Source organism: Vigna radiata, chromosome 7, assembly GCF_000741045.1.
Source record: "Vigna radiata var. radiata cultivar VC1973A chromosome 7, Vradiata_ver6, whole genome shotgun sequence".
Taxonomy (NCBI): Eukaryota; Viridiplantae; Streptophyta; class Magnoliopsida; order Fabales; family Fabaceae; genus Vigna; species Vigna radiata.
Genome location: NC_028357.1, coordinates 52,657,320 through 52,675,096, shown reverse-complemented (window position 1 = coordinate 52,675,096; position 17,777 = coordinate 52,657,320). Strand labels below are relative to the sequence as shown.

At 34.0% G+C, this 17,777-nt stretch overlaps 4 protein-coding genes across 5 annotated transcripts; 3 read left to right on the top strand and 1 right to left on the bottom strand.

The window, feature by feature from the left end:
• Positions 1 to 1,148: 1,148 nt before the first annotated feature.
• LOC106767922 (probable caffeoyl-CoA O-methyltransferase At4g26220) lies at positions 1,149 to 2,454 on the top strand. The gene is made up of 4 exons (XM_022784256.1): positions 1,149 to 1,414; positions 1,492 to 1,571; positions 2,000 to 2,144; positions 2,224 to 2,454. The coding sequence occupies exons 1-4, from the start codon at positions 1,370 to 1,372 to the stop codon at positions 2,296 to 2,298; spliced, it is 345 nt and encodes a 114-aa protein (XP_022639977.1). The 5' UTR covers positions 1,149 to 1,369; the 3' UTR covers positions 2,299 to 2,454.
• Positions 2,455 to 3,175: 721 nt separating this feature from the next.
• On the bottom strand, positions 3,176 to 4,481 carry LOC106767498 (40S ribosomal protein S15a-5). Of its 2 annotated transcripts, none has more exons than XM_014652404.2 (3): positions 4,310 to 4,481; positions 3,799 to 3,959; positions 3,176 to 3,648 (listed from the first exon to the last, which is right to left on the bottom strand). In XM_014652404.2, exons 1-3 carry the CDS (start codon positions 4,437 to 4,439, stop codon positions 3,550 to 3,552), a joined length of 390 nt encoding a protein of 129 aa, XP_014507890.1. In that variant the 5' UTR covers positions 4,440 to 4,481; the 3' UTR covers positions 3,176 to 3,549. The 2 variants fall into 2 exon arrangements, with proteins under 2 accessions (XP_014507890.1, XP_022639976.1); XM_022784255.1 differs by lacking the exon at positions 3,176 to 3,648 and adding an exon at positions 3,660 to 3,710.
• Positions 4,482 to 4,554: 73 nt separating this feature from the next.
• On the top strand, positions 4,555 to 7,130 carry LOC106765630 (F-box/LRR-repeat protein At4g29420). The gene is made up of 2 exons (XM_014650317.2): positions 4,555 to 5,111; positions 5,621 to 7,130. Exons 1-2 carry the CDS (start codon positions 4,652 to 4,654, stop codon positions 6,517 to 6,519), a joined length of 1,359 nt encoding a protein of 452 aa, XP_014505803.1. The 5' UTR covers positions 4,555 to 4,651; the 3' UTR covers positions 6,520 to 7,130.
• Positions 7,131 to 9,084: 1,954 nt separating this feature from the next.
• LOC106769131 (zinc protease PQQL-like) lies at positions 9,085 to 17,531 on the top strand. Its single transcript, XM_014654616.2, has 21 exons — positions 9,085 to 9,421; positions 9,521 to 9,767; positions 9,857 to 9,982; positions 10,119 to 10,256; positions 10,352 to 10,486; positions 10,596 to 10,853; positions 10,972 to 11,109; positions 11,190 to 11,259; positions 11,368 to 11,581; positions 12,412 to 12,517; positions 12,951 to 13,184; positions 14,278 to 14,442; positions 14,523 to 14,672; positions 14,749 to 14,840; positions 15,150 to 15,231; positions 15,513 to 15,596; positions 15,678 to 15,794; positions 15,878 to 15,988; positions 16,166 to 16,246; positions 16,713 to 16,907; positions 16,998 to 17,531. Exons 1-21 carry the CDS (start codon positions 9,213 to 9,215, stop codon positions 17,091 to 17,093), a joined length of 3,048 nt encoding a protein of 1,015 aa, XP_014510102.1. The 5' UTR covers positions 9,085 to 9,212; the 3' UTR covers positions 17,094 to 17,531.
• The last annotated feature ends 246 nt before the right edge of the window (positions 17,532 to 17,777 follow it).

Sequence of the window (17,777 nt, the reverse complement as noted above, 5' to 3'; positions counted from 1 at the left end):
AAATTTTAAATAAAAAACAAATTTATTAAAAACTTTTGTATATCCGATAACTTTTTCTTAAATTTTATTTTCTATTTAAAATTTAATAATAATTTAATTTTAAGGAAAAAAAATTATATTTTATTAATTATTAAAATACAAAAAAATATTAAATAATATTTGGTTTTTAAATTAAATTAAATAGTTATAAAATTATAAATAAAAGATAAAGTTATAAAAATTTTGTTAAAAAGATGTAAGATTACTTTAAATAGAAAGTGAAAAATAAAAAAGTATTTACTAAGATTAAAAGTAAATCTTTTGAAAAAGTTGAAGGTGCATGATGGAGTTTTGGAGGTGTAGGATGAAACATCCTCGCATGAATCTAGGTGGTCTACCCAAAATTACCTTTTATATTGTAACAAAAAGCCTTGTATCCATCTAATAATAGTACGGGAGAACGGTGTTACTTGCTGCAACCTCTCATTTCCTTTTTGCAACCCGTCAATTTATTTAATTTTCGTTTTACCCTTAATTGAAAGTTACATTCCCGCTTTTGCCCTTATTTGAAAGTTACTTCTCGAAAATGTATTTCGGAATTTCGTTTCTGCAAAAGGAAAATATATTTCTGAAAATTTTTACGATTTTTTTTTTGAAAATCTTTTTCAAAAGCTAATTTCCGAAATTTATTTTTTAACAATGATTTATCTCTTTTGAAATCACTTTTTAGAAAAAAATTATGATATTTTAACAATTTTTTGACAATTTATTACTATTTTATTAATTTGTATATTTGAAAGAGATTAATTACATACTGTCATAAATTGTTGTTATCAAAAAACTACAATTTGAAAGAGATTAATTTGTATATTTGAAAGAGATTAATTACATGATGGTAAAAAAACTATCAAAAAAAGTTGTTAAAGATATATTTTTCATCGGAATTGTTGTTATCATCATGGTATTAATGATTGCGAAAGGGAAGTAGAACAAGGAGGTGGTTATGGTGATAACAGTGACATGCATAAGGATGAGGACCACCATGTGTAGCTTCTCACATCATTGTTATTAAAAAGCAAAACAAAACTGATACGGTAGTTCCCATTATTCCTATAAGATGATCGGCTAACACAAGATTTTGTAATGTAATGGGCTAAAACAAAATTTGCTAAAATTTAGAACTTCAAAATACCGACATAAAAGGAAAAAGGTACCTGAATCATTCAAGACATATTCACACCGCCTTCATTGTTTGTTGAACAGATGAAGGAATGGAGGTTGCAACTGCGACCTCCGCTTCACTTCTTTTAAAATGGCCGAAACAGGGGACGCATTGTAAGTCCAACCGAAAAAAACAAAGAGAAACAGAGGCGTAGCAGAGCATTGAGAAATGTCCGCTAATCCAGTAATACTGCAGAGTGAGAAGTTGACCAAGGTAGGCTTGTCGTTCAAACAGTACTTTTTCCTTGGATTCATTTTCACAAATTATTCAATCCAACAATGTTGTGGCAGTATATACTGGAGACTAGCGTTTACCCTCCAGAAGCCGAGACTCTCGAAGAGCTAAGGAATGCCACCGCAACACACTCTTGGTAATTATTCTCTGCCACAATTCTGTCTCAAGACATGTTGACATTGTTAAAATCAACAAACACAAAGTCTGTTATCATAGTTAATGTGTTGGTTGAAACTCGAAAGACTGCTATAAGTTTCAGTTTTTGGTACGAGGCTTACTCAGAATTATAACCTATTTACTTTTACATTGCATCTTGTAGATCTGCTTCTTTTTTATGTTTCTTGTTTTTAGCTTCTACATCGTTTTAATGAATTTTTGGTGTGGTTATTGTGTTGATCCTGGTTCCCATTCTCAGGATCTACCTAGAGTTTTTCACTCATCTGAATATTTGTGTTAGCAGTGTCTGTGCTCAACTAGTAAACATTAAAGGGCTTTGTTTCATAAATTTAGCTACCATATCCAACATCTGGAAACTGTTTGTGTTATGCCATTTTCACTCTGCAGGGGATTTATGGGCGCTGATCCTGATGCGGGGCAGCTAATGGCCTTGCTCTTGAAGCTGTTGAATGCTAAAAAGACCATTGAAGTGGGAGTTTTTACAGGATACTCTCTTCTCCTCACTGCACTAACCATTCCAGATGATGGAAAGGTTTGCACTTTTGTTTTGTAAATTGGTACGTTTAATATGTCTGTTTTATGTCATCAACTCCATTGTCTGTGTGGTGTAGATTATAGCCCTGGATCCAGATAGAGCGTGTTCAATGAACACCATTTCCAATGTTTCGTACTATGATCCAAGTTAACTTAATGTACTATGTTTTTAGTTTTTCATTCTGCTTTTTCTGTGGGTGGTTAAAATTGATTTGCCTCAAACTGTGGGGTTTATGATTTGACTGTAATGCGAATCACCGAGTGTTCTATTTACTATTAATAAGATAAAACGTGTGATTCTTTGTCTACAAAGGAATGTCATGTTTGGTATCGCAGAAATAAGGTGGATACCTAAATTAGTCCAAAAACAACATCGAGGACACTTCAATCTCACAAGAAAAACCAACCATTGAATTTCTCAAGATTATAAGATGAAACACTAATACACAAAATAGCTAAAAATATCTCCCGAATATAATTTTGAAACCCCTATACAGTGACTTTCTTCAGAAATTAAATCGAGTTGTTCAAAGCTACACATAACCAATAACCTATCACTAATTTTCGTAGATAAAAAATTAATAATGTTATTAAATATGTAACAATGTAAGGGCAATGATAGAAGGAATTTACAACTGCTACGCAAAGATCAAACGGTACAATTGAAAATTTACATACTTTACAGATTACAAAGCGTGAAGTAATCGCATGAGTGCAGTAGTTTCTTTATTAAGATGAACCGCCACACATATCATAAATGTTTCTGCACACATCTAAAATTAAAATATCAATAAACTTACTATTTTGAAATTTTCTTATCTAAGTAGTAATATGAATGATGCTGATGTTCCCTGCCTTCTTCTTCCATAAAATATTATAACACTGGAGACTAGCAGAGATATCTCTTATTTCACCCTAAATTGGATGGCAAATGCATTTGTACACGTCTATTTCAACATTCGTAGTTTACTAACGAGCTGAAAAATGTAGCAAAATAATTGGGCTTGAATTTGTTAAGCATATCATAAATGACTACTGAGATACAGGGATGGAGATTAACTTAAACATTGTCATCGTTTACAAGAAATATCTTCTTAATCCAAAACTGCAATTCTTGAGAAAAAGGAAACCACCGCGTAGAATGATAGAATTAACCCTGGACTACATGAACTTGGAATTTGAAGTACATTAAGAAGTAGGAGGCATAACATTCCTTCATGTTTAAAATACTATTTAACCAAAACAGGACTAATTTCCAAAAAGCATCGAATGCAATTCATCATACTCTCCATGCATGAGCTGCTATCTTATAACATTCATACAGGAAAAAAGAATCTTTGAATGTTTATCTGGAAACATAACTAAACGTAATACACGGCCAAAATAGCATGGCAACGATCATTTCAGTGAAAGTAACCAAGAACCTGGCCGCCTACATTCTTCTTAATGGCTTCTTCATGATCCAAAACACCGTCGGGAGTTGTAATCACAACATAACCCCACTGCACACAGCAAAAGAAAGGCACAATTATCCTTTTCCTTTGATTTTCTTTGACATATTATTCTTAAAACACAAATTATAACAACCACAATCAGACAAAAACAGCAGCCGGAAGCTATGACAGGAAAACGAATCATTAACATAAACCAACCTGATGAGTAGGAAGAGTCTGCAATCTGTAGGCTTCAAGATCCCTTGCCTTGATATCTTTTCGGTGTGTAAGAGCCTTGCAATCGTTAATCCTACCTTGTAGTTCAACCGTTATCCTCCCCACTCTATGCGGATCATAGACTTGAAAGTCTTTGATATAACCTATTAGGAATTTAAGCCAAATTAGCTACACTAACAGTGGCACAGGACAGAGTAACTGTTAGAATCTTAAAGAACTTTATATCGGTTCATGGACCCTTCATTTTCATCTAGCTAACACGGAAAGTCATGCTCAGACTCAGACGGAAAAGGATGACAGTAACAAAATCAACAACGAAAGTAATTCAAACTCCAATGACATAAAATTCAGAGACTGAAATCACTTTTGAAAAACGAATTCATACCATTTCATTATTGCCAGATTTGAAATTGTGAAGCAGTTAAAAGGGGTTTCGAGTTTTAGAAAAAAGAATACGAACAATAAAAATAGTGGCTGGAGAAAGAAAAGATACCATGGTTTTTCATGATTCGGAGAAATGAAGACATAACAGTGGAAATTGGCTTGAGTTCCACCATAGCTTTCCCTCTCTTCTCTGCATTCACCATACTCCTCAAGGCATCGTTCAGAATCCTCCTCCCCATCTCTCTGAGTTCTCTAACCAAACCCCCTATTTCTCTCACTAGGGTTTTCGAAATATAATGAATTCTATGGCAAGGGCATATTCGACATTTCACTTACGTCAAACTACGTAAATAGTTAAAATTCCACGGTCACCGAAAAACAAAACGCAAACACAAACTCTTTTCTCTCTCTACTTCTCTATGTTGAATGCAATTGCGCAATTCGATTGGCGATGATGGAGGAGCTTCCGGCGTCGCTGTTGGTGGAAATTATGAGTCGTTTAACGGACACTACCGATGTGGCGCGGTGCAGGGCGGTGTCCAAGGGTCTAAACGCGGCGTCAGACGAGGTGCGGTGGCTGAACCTGGTCTGTTCCATGTCGCGCTACCTCAAGTCCCGTTCGCCGGAGACCAAGCACCTCGTCACCCCCTTCAAGACCGTCTTCTCTCACCTCGTTTGCCGCTCCACCTTCACTCTTGACTCCGTCTCGCTGGGCGTCGATCGCGCCCTCGGTGGCGTCTCCTTCGACGACGTCGAGGATGAGTCCGACGATCTCTACCTTACCGACACGAGCTTCATCAGAGAGTGGCTTCCATCCATTTCCCACGCTCTGAAATCTTTCTCCGTCTCCGATTTCTGGGTCCAGTCTTGTTGGCGCCGATCCGAAGCCTTGTCCCTCATCTCTTCCACCTGTTAGCTTCTTGATTCTCAATTTTCCTTTCTTCATACTTTCTTTCTCTTACAAGAATGCGGTTTCTTGCGTGTGTTTCGTATTCTTTTCGTCAGAATTGGTGTTTCAATTTGTGTTGAAGATTAACATTGTTTAGATTACTCTGGTTGAAATAATATTAAAAGAACCTAATGGTATGTTTGGAAGGTAGAATTGAAGAGAAAAACGTAATATTTGAACTTTTGTTAGTTACATTTTTTTTCCTTTCATTTTCTCTCCAACCAAAGAAAATATTTCATCAACGTTCTTTCCTCCCTGTTAAACGTACCAACAATGTCGAAATTTGAGTAGAAGGGAAATATGAAGGAAAGAAATTATTGAATTTTTATTTTAAAACACTTTCTCTCAAATCAAGCAAAAAAATGTATTGTATTCATTTATATCTTCTTTCTGTCCATCCAAACATCCCATAAGAATATGCGTCTAAGTTTTGTCTGTCTCTCATGGAAATTTGCAATGTGTCTTATTCAGGCCATAATCTTGTGAAATTGGTTGTAAGGAATGCGTGGTTATCCGTGGATGGTTTGTGTTTGATGCCAACGTTGAGACATTTGACCCTTGAGTTTGTGAGACTGGATGATGAGGACTTAAGCAGGATTAATGCTTGTTTCCCTAATTTGACTCAACTCAGTCTTATTGGGGTTGGTGGACTTAAGGAGCCTAAGATTAATTTCTTACACCTTACCACTTGTCAATGGTCGGTCTCAAATGCTCCACTTTCTTTGATCATATGTGCACCTTGCCTTGTTGATTTTGATCTCAGATGCATCAAACCTAGGTTGGTTGTCCTTGAGGCCCCTTCCTTGTCCAATTTTAATCTCTCCCTCGAGAATACTGATGAGCTCAGGTTGAAAAATTGTGCTAATATACAATGCCTTCAGCTCAGTGTAGAATGCCTCTCTCTTGGTTTTTTGTTTACCATGTTTCGTCACTGCAGCACGGTGAAGAGACTTACCTTGGATTTGGTAGGAAGAAGAAAACAGGTTGATGCAGCAGTGTTTGGGATTGATACTTTGTTGGGTTGTTTTCCGAACATAACATATCTTAGTTTAGGTCCTGGAGCCTGGCATGTGATGGAGAATTCATTTAGACGGGGAGGTTTGGCAGATGGGATTGGTATGAAGATGATAAAACAACTTATTGCACATCTAGTGGTCCATGAAGTGGAGGGTACTCTTGCATTTATCTCTTCTGTTTTAGATAAAAGCACCCAGTTGTCTGATGTTTCGCTTCTTATCCATCGTGATGTTGATTCATATGTTGCTGGCGGCCTGATCTCTTCATGCAGAAGCAAATTCCCAAGAGTGAGATGGAGATGGGGAATATGGAAAGAAGGAATCAAGGATACTTGGGTCTCTGACGGCACCTAGTTTGGTGACTGCTATGAAAAAGGGGAGTTCTCATTGATTTGTTATAACATAGGTTTACGAATAGACGAGTCATGTTAGGACACTGTCAGACTTTGAATATATTTTGTTGAATCAACTCCAATAAGCATAAATGAACGTTAAACGACCCAGAATGTCGATAAAAAAATTATTTCCGATGTTAGAAAACCAGAGAAAGTTGAAAGAAACTAGATGAGGGATCAGATAGGAGAGTATGAACTATGGTGGCATTAGTATCAGGAGAAGTTTTTCCAAACTGTGTTGGCGAATTGGATGCAGTTGGAAGTAGCATTCTTCTTTGGATTTGATCAGCATTACATAATATCATGGCTATAGTTAACTGTGGAGAAGAAGCCACCTTGTGGAAAGTCCTCCCCTCGTCAAATCTCTTTGTATAGATCTTTGCTGTTGTATTATCTCTTTGTACATACCTTTGCGCTGCTCTTTTTTCAAGCATATGTATATTAATGTATATTATTCATCCCTGTTATGGTTTTATGGATTGAAGTTTAGATGGACTCGGGTAAGTGCTTCATTCCTGTATTTTTATAACTTGTATATTTGGAGATCTATTAAAATACAAATCTTCATTTTATGAATGTCGCATAGTTTTATGTAGATCATCGCTAAAAATTTTCCATGTTATAAACTTGTTCCATGTTTGCGTTATCCACATTTTCATGGCACTTACTATAGCAGCCTAATTGCATTTTATGGTAGAAGAATTCAATCCTTGTGCATAGGTTGCAAATATTTCTTTTTAGTATTAAGTTAGCATCAACCGCAGGATTTTATTAAAACCTTTAATAATATAAAAGTAAATTAAATAAATCATATAAATATTTTCTTTTGTTGATTAAAAAAAATTCCCTTTTTTTCACGGTTCTCTTAAAATTATATTTTTTAATAAAAAATAATAGATTGGATATTTATTCCTCTTATTTAATGGCATTGATTATTTATAATATCTCCATTAGATAAATTAATCATTCCGTTATCCATTAATGATGTCAATATCTAGGTGACTTCTCAAATTTATCCTATTGAAAACATGATATCACCTCTCATAATTTATCTTGTCATCAGTTGTGAAAATATTAGTTTTCATAATGATAATTTAACAACATTTTTTTATAATATTTTAAAATTATTTATGTTTCATTGATCTAAAATTATTTTACAATCAATAATAATAATTATAGAAATAATAATAATTATAGAAATTACTGATTCCAAAATAACAATTATTAAAATATTATGAAAGAATCATTATCGTTTCTCCATTTATTCATCTGCATTTATTACTCAAATTGTACAGTAGAAGTTATTAGTTAACATTTATGACACCGGGGATTGGATTGGATTTTTGGAAGCAAACCAATTTAATATTTTTAAAATTCATATCTTAACCATTTAATTTTATTGGATTGATCAGGTTTAGAATTATTCGGTTAGTTTATTTTAAGTAAATGACATAAATATAATAATTTTAATAATAATTATTAAGTTTTAACGAAAAATAGTATCATTAAAAGTAAGATTTATATTATGTTTACTAATTTATAAATATTAAAATATAAATTTCAATTGAATTACATAATTATAGTGTATTACTTAAATTTGACCATGATTATTTATTTTATTTAATTTAATTTATCTAATATTATCTGATTATCTAATCTAACATAACTTTTAAATTTATATTGGTTTTTTTTTTTTAACTAGATAAAAAGATAAGTATTTTGTCTCAACCTTAATCTTAATGTGATATCTTTTTAAACAGGTTTTTTTAAATAAGTATTTTAAACAGAATTTTTTAATAATTTTTTTTGACACTTATATGATATCATTAGTCTTTTTAAATATACAGATTAATAAAATAGTAATATATAACTATTGTCAAAAAATTGTTAAAAAAAATTATTAATATGATCGATGTTAAAAATGAATTCTTTATCTCGTAAAAATCAAATTTTGACTAATTAATTTTTCTTCAAAAGAAAAAGAAAGTAAAGAATAAAAATTTGAAATTTTATAATAAAATATAAGTTTGGTTTTAGAATTTTAAATAAAAAATTAGGCAAAATGGTTTATAGTGTAAAAATGGTATTCTTTTAAAACTGGAATTTTGAATAAGAAGTGAATGTTATGTTTTTTTAACAATTGATTTTGACAATTTTTTATAATTATATAATAATTTATAGTTAGTCCATTTCAAATATATTTATGAAGTAATACATAGTTTATTGTAAAATATATACAATAAACATAATATCACTTTTAGTATAAAATTGAATTTATGATTTTTCTTTATATATAGTCATCTAACTCAATATAAGACTTCCTACTCCCATCTTTAATTTTCTCATTAATATAAAAATTGAAAAGGATGCATAAAGACAAAAATATAATTTAAATCATGAAACTCCCGACTCCAATCCTTGAATTTCTGACTAATATGAAAGTAGAAAAATGCGTAAAGACAAAAAGATAATTTACCTAACGTGTTCCCGAGGTGGGTTTCAAAGAAACTATTAAGTGCAAAATGAAATTATAAAAGAAAAAAGAAAAAGAGAAAGAAATGATATAGGAGAGTGGTAGTATCCTAAGTGACAGTGGTAAGTGGCGCAGAATATCACGTTGAGTCTGGGCAAAGAGTGAAGAAAACAAGAAGAATGGAATTACTTCCCGCCGCTGTACCTCCGATCTCGAAGAAACAAGGGTTCAGATCGCTTAAGCTCGTCAACGTCGACATGGAGCAGCTTCTCTCCGACCAACCAGTCGGCGTCGACTACGGCACCCTCGACAATGGCCTTCGCTACTACGTTCGTTGCAATTCCAAGCCTCGCATGAGAGCCGCTCTCGCTCTCGCCGTCAGGGCTGGGTAACCGATAACCTAACCTAACCTAATTCTCCATTCGTATATCCATGTGTTATGAATCATTCAATGCTGAATTGCTGATTGTGAAATCGGTTACGACAGATCAATTCTCGAAGAGGAGGATGAACGCGGAGTTGCTCACATTGTTGAACACCTCGCGTTCAGTGCCACCAAGAAATACACCAATCACGACATCATCAAATTTCTCGAGAGTATTGGAGCCGAATTCGGAGCCTGTCAGAACGCCGTGACCTCTGCGGACGACACGGTTTACGAGCTATTGGTTCCGGTCGACAAGCCGGAACTGTTGTCTCGGGCCATTTCGGTCTTGGCGGAGTTCAGTTCAGAGGTCTCAACGAGAATTGTTTATGCTCTGTTTGGATAACTCTGTTTTGTTGTTCTATATTTTTCTGTAATTGGATTGTTCTGTGTTTGTAGATTCGAGTTTCGAAGGATGACTTGGCGAAAGAGAGGGGAGCTGTCATGGAAGAGTACAGAGGAAGCAGAAACGCCACGGGGCGGCTGCAGGATGCTCATTGGATGTTGATGATGGAAGGTTCAAAGGTGCCTATATTCAACACTTACTACTTGCTATTTTATTAGCCAATGTTGGTTAAAATGGTTAGAACATATGATTGCAGTTTGGCAAATTGTTTTATATCGATTGGTGTTATTTCATCAAGTATTGAATGGATTGCAGTATGCTGAACGTTTGCCAATTGGCCTAGAGAAAGTGATTCGGACGGTTTCTTCAGAGACTGTGAAGCATTTTTACAAGAAGTGGTACCATTTATGCAATATGGCAGTGATCGCAGTTGGTGATTTTTCTGATACGCAGGTGCTTTATTTATTCACATCTGATTTTTGTTTGGTTAAGTAACGGTGCTGTTTAGTTGTCATTGAATTTCCTTAATCGCTCACACACATTTGCAGGATGTAGTTGAGTTAATAAAGACTCACTTTGGTCAGAAAATTCCAGATCCTGATCCTCCACTTATACCAACATTCCAGGTTCCATCACATGATGAGCCACGATTTTCGTGTTTTATTGAATCCGAAGCTGCTGGGGTAAGTAGGTAACGAACCATTAACTTTTAATTCAAGTTCCAGGATTTTTTGTTAGTGATTTTGTCTTGCTTCGAAATTAACACTTTAATATGGGCTTTCCTAATAACAGTCTGCAGTGATGATTAGCTATAAGACGCCAGTGGATGAGCTTAAGACAGTGAAAGACTACCGTAATTTACTTGCAGAATCCATGTTCCTCTATGCTTTAAACCAGAGGTTCTTTAAAATAGCTCGTAGAAATGATCCACCTTATTTCTCCTGTTCTGCTGCTGCTGATGTTTTAGTCCGCCCATTAAAGGCCAATATAATGACTTCCTCTTGTAAAAGAAAAGGAACCATTGAAGCCCTGGAATCGATGTTAATAGAGGTGCTTTAGATCTTGACCTGAGTTGCATTTTCTTCATCTTTCTGCCTTTCATTTTTTTTCTTCCAGTTCCCTTCTTTTGTCCCCTTTTATTTTGATATTTATGACAGCTATATTTCAGGTTGCGAGGGTAAGACTTCATGGCTTTTCAGATCGTGAAATATCTGTAGTCCGTGCACTACTGATGTCAGAGATTGAATCTGCGTATTTGGAGCGAGATCAAATTCAATCTACCAGCTTGAGAGATGAATATTTACAAGTATATATATTTTTTGCATTAAAAGGTCTCATAACAAACTATAGATGGCTTTGGAGATAATCTTCTCTTTGTTCATGCAGCATTTTCTCCACGGTGAACCTGTTGTTGGGATTGAGTATGAGGCTCAACTCCAAAAGACTCTTCTACCACGTGAGTTGATTATCTTCTACTTTTTTTTTTTCTCTTTTGACATCAAATTTCTGTATAGTCAAGCTTGTGAAGCCTTGTAATTGATGTTGTGTTATTTATACCCATCAGATATATCAACATTAGAAATCTCTAAGTGTTCTGAAAAGTTAAGGACATCATGTAGCTGTGTCATAAAGACTATTGAGCCCCAGCCATTTGCTGTGCTTGATGATCTGAAAAATGTTGTTAAGAAAGTTAATCTTATGGAGGAAGAAGGGAGAATCTCTTATTGGGATGATGAACATGTTCCCGAAGAAATTGTCACTACAAAGCCAAATATGGGGTGAGTTTGATTCAACCATGAAATCGTTCTCTATTTTGTGCATTGCATTTTCATTTGCGAATATAGTTTTTTATTTTCTGATTTATGGCCGGCCTGTATAATCAGTTGTGAATGTGTCCTTGGAGTTGTTGTTAATCCATAGAATCAAGTCTCAGCACTGCTGTTATTAAGTACCTCCTTGGTAGCTTGTTTTAGGTGGATGTTGAATCTTTATCCTATTATGAAAGAGTGGTTGGCAATGACATGTTTCTTCCTATGAGAACATTTGCAGTTTTATTCGTTATCAAAAGATCATACAAATTTGTAAAGCATTAAGGTTTGACGGTTCTTTTTTAATTCATATTACTTGGATCTATTAAGAGAAAACAAAGTAAATTCCTTTCCTTGATAAGTGTCATGGTTATGTGGCCATACTTTTACTTCATTTTATCCTACCTGCTCATATGCTATAATAACAAGAATTCCAAATTTCAGAATGGTTAGAGAAAACTGAAAATAATGGTTTTCCGTGTAGGGCTCAGTTTTTTATGATTTTAGGTCTTATTGTTTACTTTGCGACTATAACCATGTTTCATTAAAATCTTGATTTTTTCTAAGTTGTGATAGCCAATATAATCTGTTTAACCAGCTGCTACTATTTATGTAAGGCAGGGTTTTGTATACCAGTTATTAACCTATCATATGGATACAATTTCTGAAATTCTATAACGCTTTTGAAATGTGACTTCTTCTGTATAAGATTATTATGACTGTTCTGGTTTTTCTTCCAATTAAATTATGTTTAAGAAATCACATTCGAAATCTTGATCCCTCCCCTGTCTTCAAATTAGGCATGTTGTGCAGGAATTGGAATATTCAAATATTGGAGCTACTGAACTGGTACTGTCAAATGGCATGCGGATCTGTTACAAGCGTACAGACTTTCTTGATGACCAGGTTCCAATCCTCTTAGGCATTGCTTATCAGATTTATCATGGTTCATAATTCATACCTATTCCTTCAATAGACATTGACCTACTTCTGTACCAATCTGGTTACATTATGATTGACAGCTTGCTTCAAATTTTGTTAAATTATATTACATGACCCTAATGGAGTATAATTATGGTACTTAAACCTAGGGTTTTCATCAACACATCTAATTCAACACATCACAAAAAAATTCCAATGCAAAATTCCCAAAACAAATAATTGATTTTTTTGAAGTGCCTTATACTGCATGTAGTCCAAGAGATTTAAGTTTCCAGCCTTTTACTAATTCAAAATTTAAATTAGCATAAACATGCACTTATTAGGCATCAGCTAACGGTGAATTTAGAATTTTAGCATTAATAATTATCAGTTCTAATCTATAGATGTGTTATAACAGGTTATCTTCACTGGGTATTCATATGGGGGTTTATCTGAACTCCCAGAGAGTGAGTACTTCTCTTGTTCGATGGGACCAACTATTGCTGGGGAAATTGGTGTTTTTGGTTATAGACCATCTGTCCTAATGGATATGCTTGCTGGCAAGAGAGCTGAAGTTGGTACAAAGATTGGTGCATATATGAGAACTTTTTATGGTGATTGTTCACCTTCAGACCTAGAAACTGCTTTGCAGGTATCTTTGATATAATTAACAAAAAATTCCTTTCCTTTCTTGATTTGATGGCAATTTAAAGTCGTAGGATGTAGTTTCTCACAAAAATGCAAGCACATAAAAAACTATTATTAAATCATACTACATGCACCTGTTTATGTTTTAAAGCTGGAAGCAAGGAATTTTTACTTTTAACTTAGTATCTAGTAATAATCTTGTTCTTAATTCCTGATAATATTTCTCTTTTTTTTTTCATTTATTTATTGTATGGACTGGACATAATGTATATATATTTTTGGATTTAACTTCAATATATCAATACTTTTATTTTCAAGTTTTCTCATTTTTTATTTTATGATATGCCCTAATGCCATGTGATTCCAGCTAACTTCTATTTTTACTAAAAGGCTTTTCTGCTTTTGATTCTGTTGGTAGTAATAGAATTTGCTGAGATACTGTAAAGACATTTGGTAAATTAGGGAAATATAAGATTTTTACTTTCACCTGTAGATACCTGTATAAAAATCCAAGTACGACCTACCTGCAACGTGTTGCCCACCGCCCACTGAGTATTTACGGGTGTGAATGTGCTTTTTTTGCCAGTCCTAGTTAGTGCTAATTAATTCATGAACAGGGGAGAGTGACGATGGAAGATGCATTAATTAGAAGAACTTTTTCAAAAGAAGAACCCTAGGAAGAGAATTCTTTTTCCCTTTTCTAATAATTCAGTCAAGAAATGCAAGAGTTCGTTTACTTTGAAAAAATACTTTCAATTTTAATTTTTGTTTCTACTTTTAATTACAAACTCCATTCTTTGTTTTCAGTTTTAATTACAAAACTGAAACCTTATTTTCAGTTTGTTTCATGGTTTCAAAAAGTTGTATGGTAATTAGTGAAAACAAAGCTTTGAAAACAGCAAATTGATTTACAAAATTTGATGGTTTGTTATTAAAAGTGAAAAAGTAAAATGTAATAAGAAGTAAACAGGCCTTTAATAGTTCTTTTCTTTTCTATTCTGTATTACTAACTCATACACCAATTCCACTATTATATGTTAGGCTACTCTTCTTTCTACCTATTCTGATGACATTTGTTTATTTCTTACATACTCCAGCTGGTCTATCAGCTGTTTACAACAAATTTAACACCAGGTGAAGAAGATGTCAAAATAGTTATGCAGATGGCTGAAGAAGCAGTATCTGCTCAAGATAGGGATCCATATACTGCTTTTACAAACCGTGTAAAAGAGCTTAACTATGGCAACTCTTACTTTTTCCGGGTATAGCTACTTTCTGATATCAATTAAACCATTGACTGAATGATCTACTTTTGACTTTCAGCATATTCTTTGTTTTGCAGCCTATTAGAAAAAGTGACCTACAAAAGGTTGATCCACGGAAAGCTTGTGAATTCTTCAGTACATGTTTCAAAGATCCATCAACTTTTACTGTTGTGATTGTTGGAAACATTGATCCTGCTATTGCAATGCCCTTGATATTGCAGTACCTAGTGAGTACGAATCCATTAAACAAAAGCCAGGAGACCTTTTGAACTATTCTATATCAATTGATTTCTTTCCATGCAGGGTGGGATACCAAAACCTCCTGAACCTATTATGCATTTTAACCGTGATGAACTGAAAGGATTGCCTTTCAATTTTCCCACAGAAATCCATAGGTATGTCAGCGCACTGCATTCACAAACAAAAGGTGTTATGATAATTGTTGTGTGACGTTGTACCACCGGGAAAAGATGTGCATGGTTTGTTAAGCTCTCAAATGAACTGTATGGCTTTTCAAATGAGGAAAAAATTATGCTTAGGCATCATCTCTAGGAAAGATTGTACTCTTGCTTCCCTATTGCATATTTTTGACAATCTTGATGTTACAAACATCTTTCCACATTATCAATTGTGTATGGATGCTCGATATACTTTTGAAGGATTCATTGGATGCATTTTCTAAATAAACCACACTTTGCTTGTAGAGAAGTGGTTCGGAGTCCCATGGTAGAAGCACAATGTTTGGTGCAGATATGTTTTCCTGTAGAGCTGAGGAATGGGACCATGGTGTGTGTTCTTTTCCCCCCCTAGTTTCTGAATTTATGTAATTATATAAAATTATAAATTGAACTAACAAGGAATATTGGTCGATAACTAAGTTCCTTGTGCATGTTGACTTTGTTAGGAGAGGTAAGACCCACTTTGGTAATTTCTAAATTTCAGGAGATTAATCTCATGGTCTTGAGCAAAAAGATATAGATATTAAAACCTGTGTTAACTGAATATTATAAATAACATGATAATCTGTGTTTCGACCTGCATGGGGTTTGGGGGACTTGATTTGGCAGGTGGAGGAGATTCATTTTGTTGGGTTCTTGAGCAAGCTTCTTGAAACAAAAATAATGCAGGTTCTCCGTTTCAAGCATGGCCAGGTGTATATGTGTTACTATCTTTTCCTTCAGTTGTCATATATGGTATTCTACTATTTCTAAGACTTTGCCTCCCTCCACCAGATATACTCTGTAGGTGTTTCAGTATTTCTTGGTGGTAATAAACCCTCAAGAATAGGTGATGTTCGTGGAGACGTAAGCATAAATTTTTCTTGTGATCCAGAAATATCTTCTAAGCTGGCAAGTCTCCTTCATATGTAAAATAAGTGAACTTCTCAATATATTATTTGGTGAGAATTACTGTCTTATAAAATCATTTACAGGTAGATATTGCTTTGGATGAAATGTTACGTCTTCAAGAGGAAGGGCCTTCAGGACAGGACGTTTCAACCATACTTGAAATTGAGCAACGAGCTCATGAGAATGGACTGCAGGTTAATTTGATCTTGAAGTTTGTCTTATTAGCATTGTAGTCTTTACAACTCAGTCACAATTGAGCAAAATTATATACACCTGACACGAATTCTTATAAGCTTATCTCTTTTATCCACAAAAGCGTTCTGAATCGGGGATGAATATTTTCTTTTTACTTACTGGAACACGTCTTTCAGGAAAATTATTACTGGCTGGATAGGATTTTGCATAGCTATCAATCAAGAGTCTATGCGGGTGATGTTGGCATTTCTTTTGAGGTGAGTGACTATTGCAATGTCATGAAATGCCATGTGTCACGAGGATTGCTATTTGCATTTGGTTTTCCTCAGATTATCAGAAAGGAATTAATCATAACTTCTAGTTCCAGTTCTGTTACTTTATGACCAGTGTTGAGTTTGGAATGAAGTTTAGCACATGAATATATGAAAATATCTCTCTTTTAATTGATTTTGATTATGACAAATGACTGCAACATTGAGATGTTGCTTGCAAGTGATTATGATCTAGAAGTAAATAATCATTATTTTCTCCCCTTTTCATAATCTTGTTATAAATTAAAATTGTGTTATGGATCCTGACCTGACATAAGCTGCGTTTCTTTAAATTAGATGATGATCTGCTTTTTTTATTATTATTATTATGATGATTGTATAGGTCACGGTCATATTTGCTCATTTTCATATACGTGAAATCTTACTAGACGTGGAATTATCTCTGCTGCAGGTTCAAGATGAAGGACGATCAAAAGTTAGATCATCCCTTACACCATCAACTGCACAATTGGCACTTAAAAGAATATTACCTTTTCCTTGCAAAAGCAAGTATACTGTTGTGATCCTAATGCCCAAGTCTTCTACCTTTAAATTACTGAAATCAGTATTCCAATCTGCTCGAACTAACTATGGGAAAGAAACAAAGGTTAGTTACATCTGGCCTCTTGTAGGTAAATTATTATATGCATGGCTGGAAGTAATGGAAACAACCATATATTACATTTTTGTGTGACAGATTTTGGCAGGAGTTGCTAGTCTTGCAGTTTTAGCATTCAGTTTGTGGAGACATGGGCGAAGTAATAGCAGATTGCTTAGCAGAGCCGTGAATTAGAAATTTTGCAACTCCCGTAATTCGTTTTTTGACTTAAGGCACAAAACGTACATAACATTGTGAGAATAGGTTATGTAAATTGTTGGTTAGTGATGACTTAGGAGGCAAATTAGGTGTTTACGTAGCCCCAATGAAGGTTTGAAATGAAACATATATCTACATTGATTTGTGCTGCAGAGAAGGGTATCGTGCAGCTTCATAACAAAAGAGTGGGAACGTGATGGTGAGGTGATGCAAAAATGTTTCCATGTTGGTTATTTTTCTAATCTCTCCGAAAGAACTAGTTTTGGCCGTCTGACAGTTCCTGGACAAGTCTGCAGAATAATTAAAGGGTTGCATTGCAGCTGCACCTGTATGCCTTTTAATATTTTTTTTTCATCTTTTTTTTAACTTTTTAACTGTGGGGAAATAGCAGAAATATATTCTTGTTATTTTTTAGGATTATGCACTTGGTTTAGATTTTGGTAGAATTAATTATGAAAAATGTTTTAAATTCATTTAAAGTATTGCTTTTTAAAAATAATTATTATAAAAGTATTTGTATTTAGAAATAATTTTTCAATAAGTTTTGAAAAATTAATCTTGTGTCGATACTAAAATAATGTAATTTTATGTTGGATATATACACATATATAATGCACGCTCGATTTTAAAGAAAAATAGTCTTATTGGAAATAGTTTTAT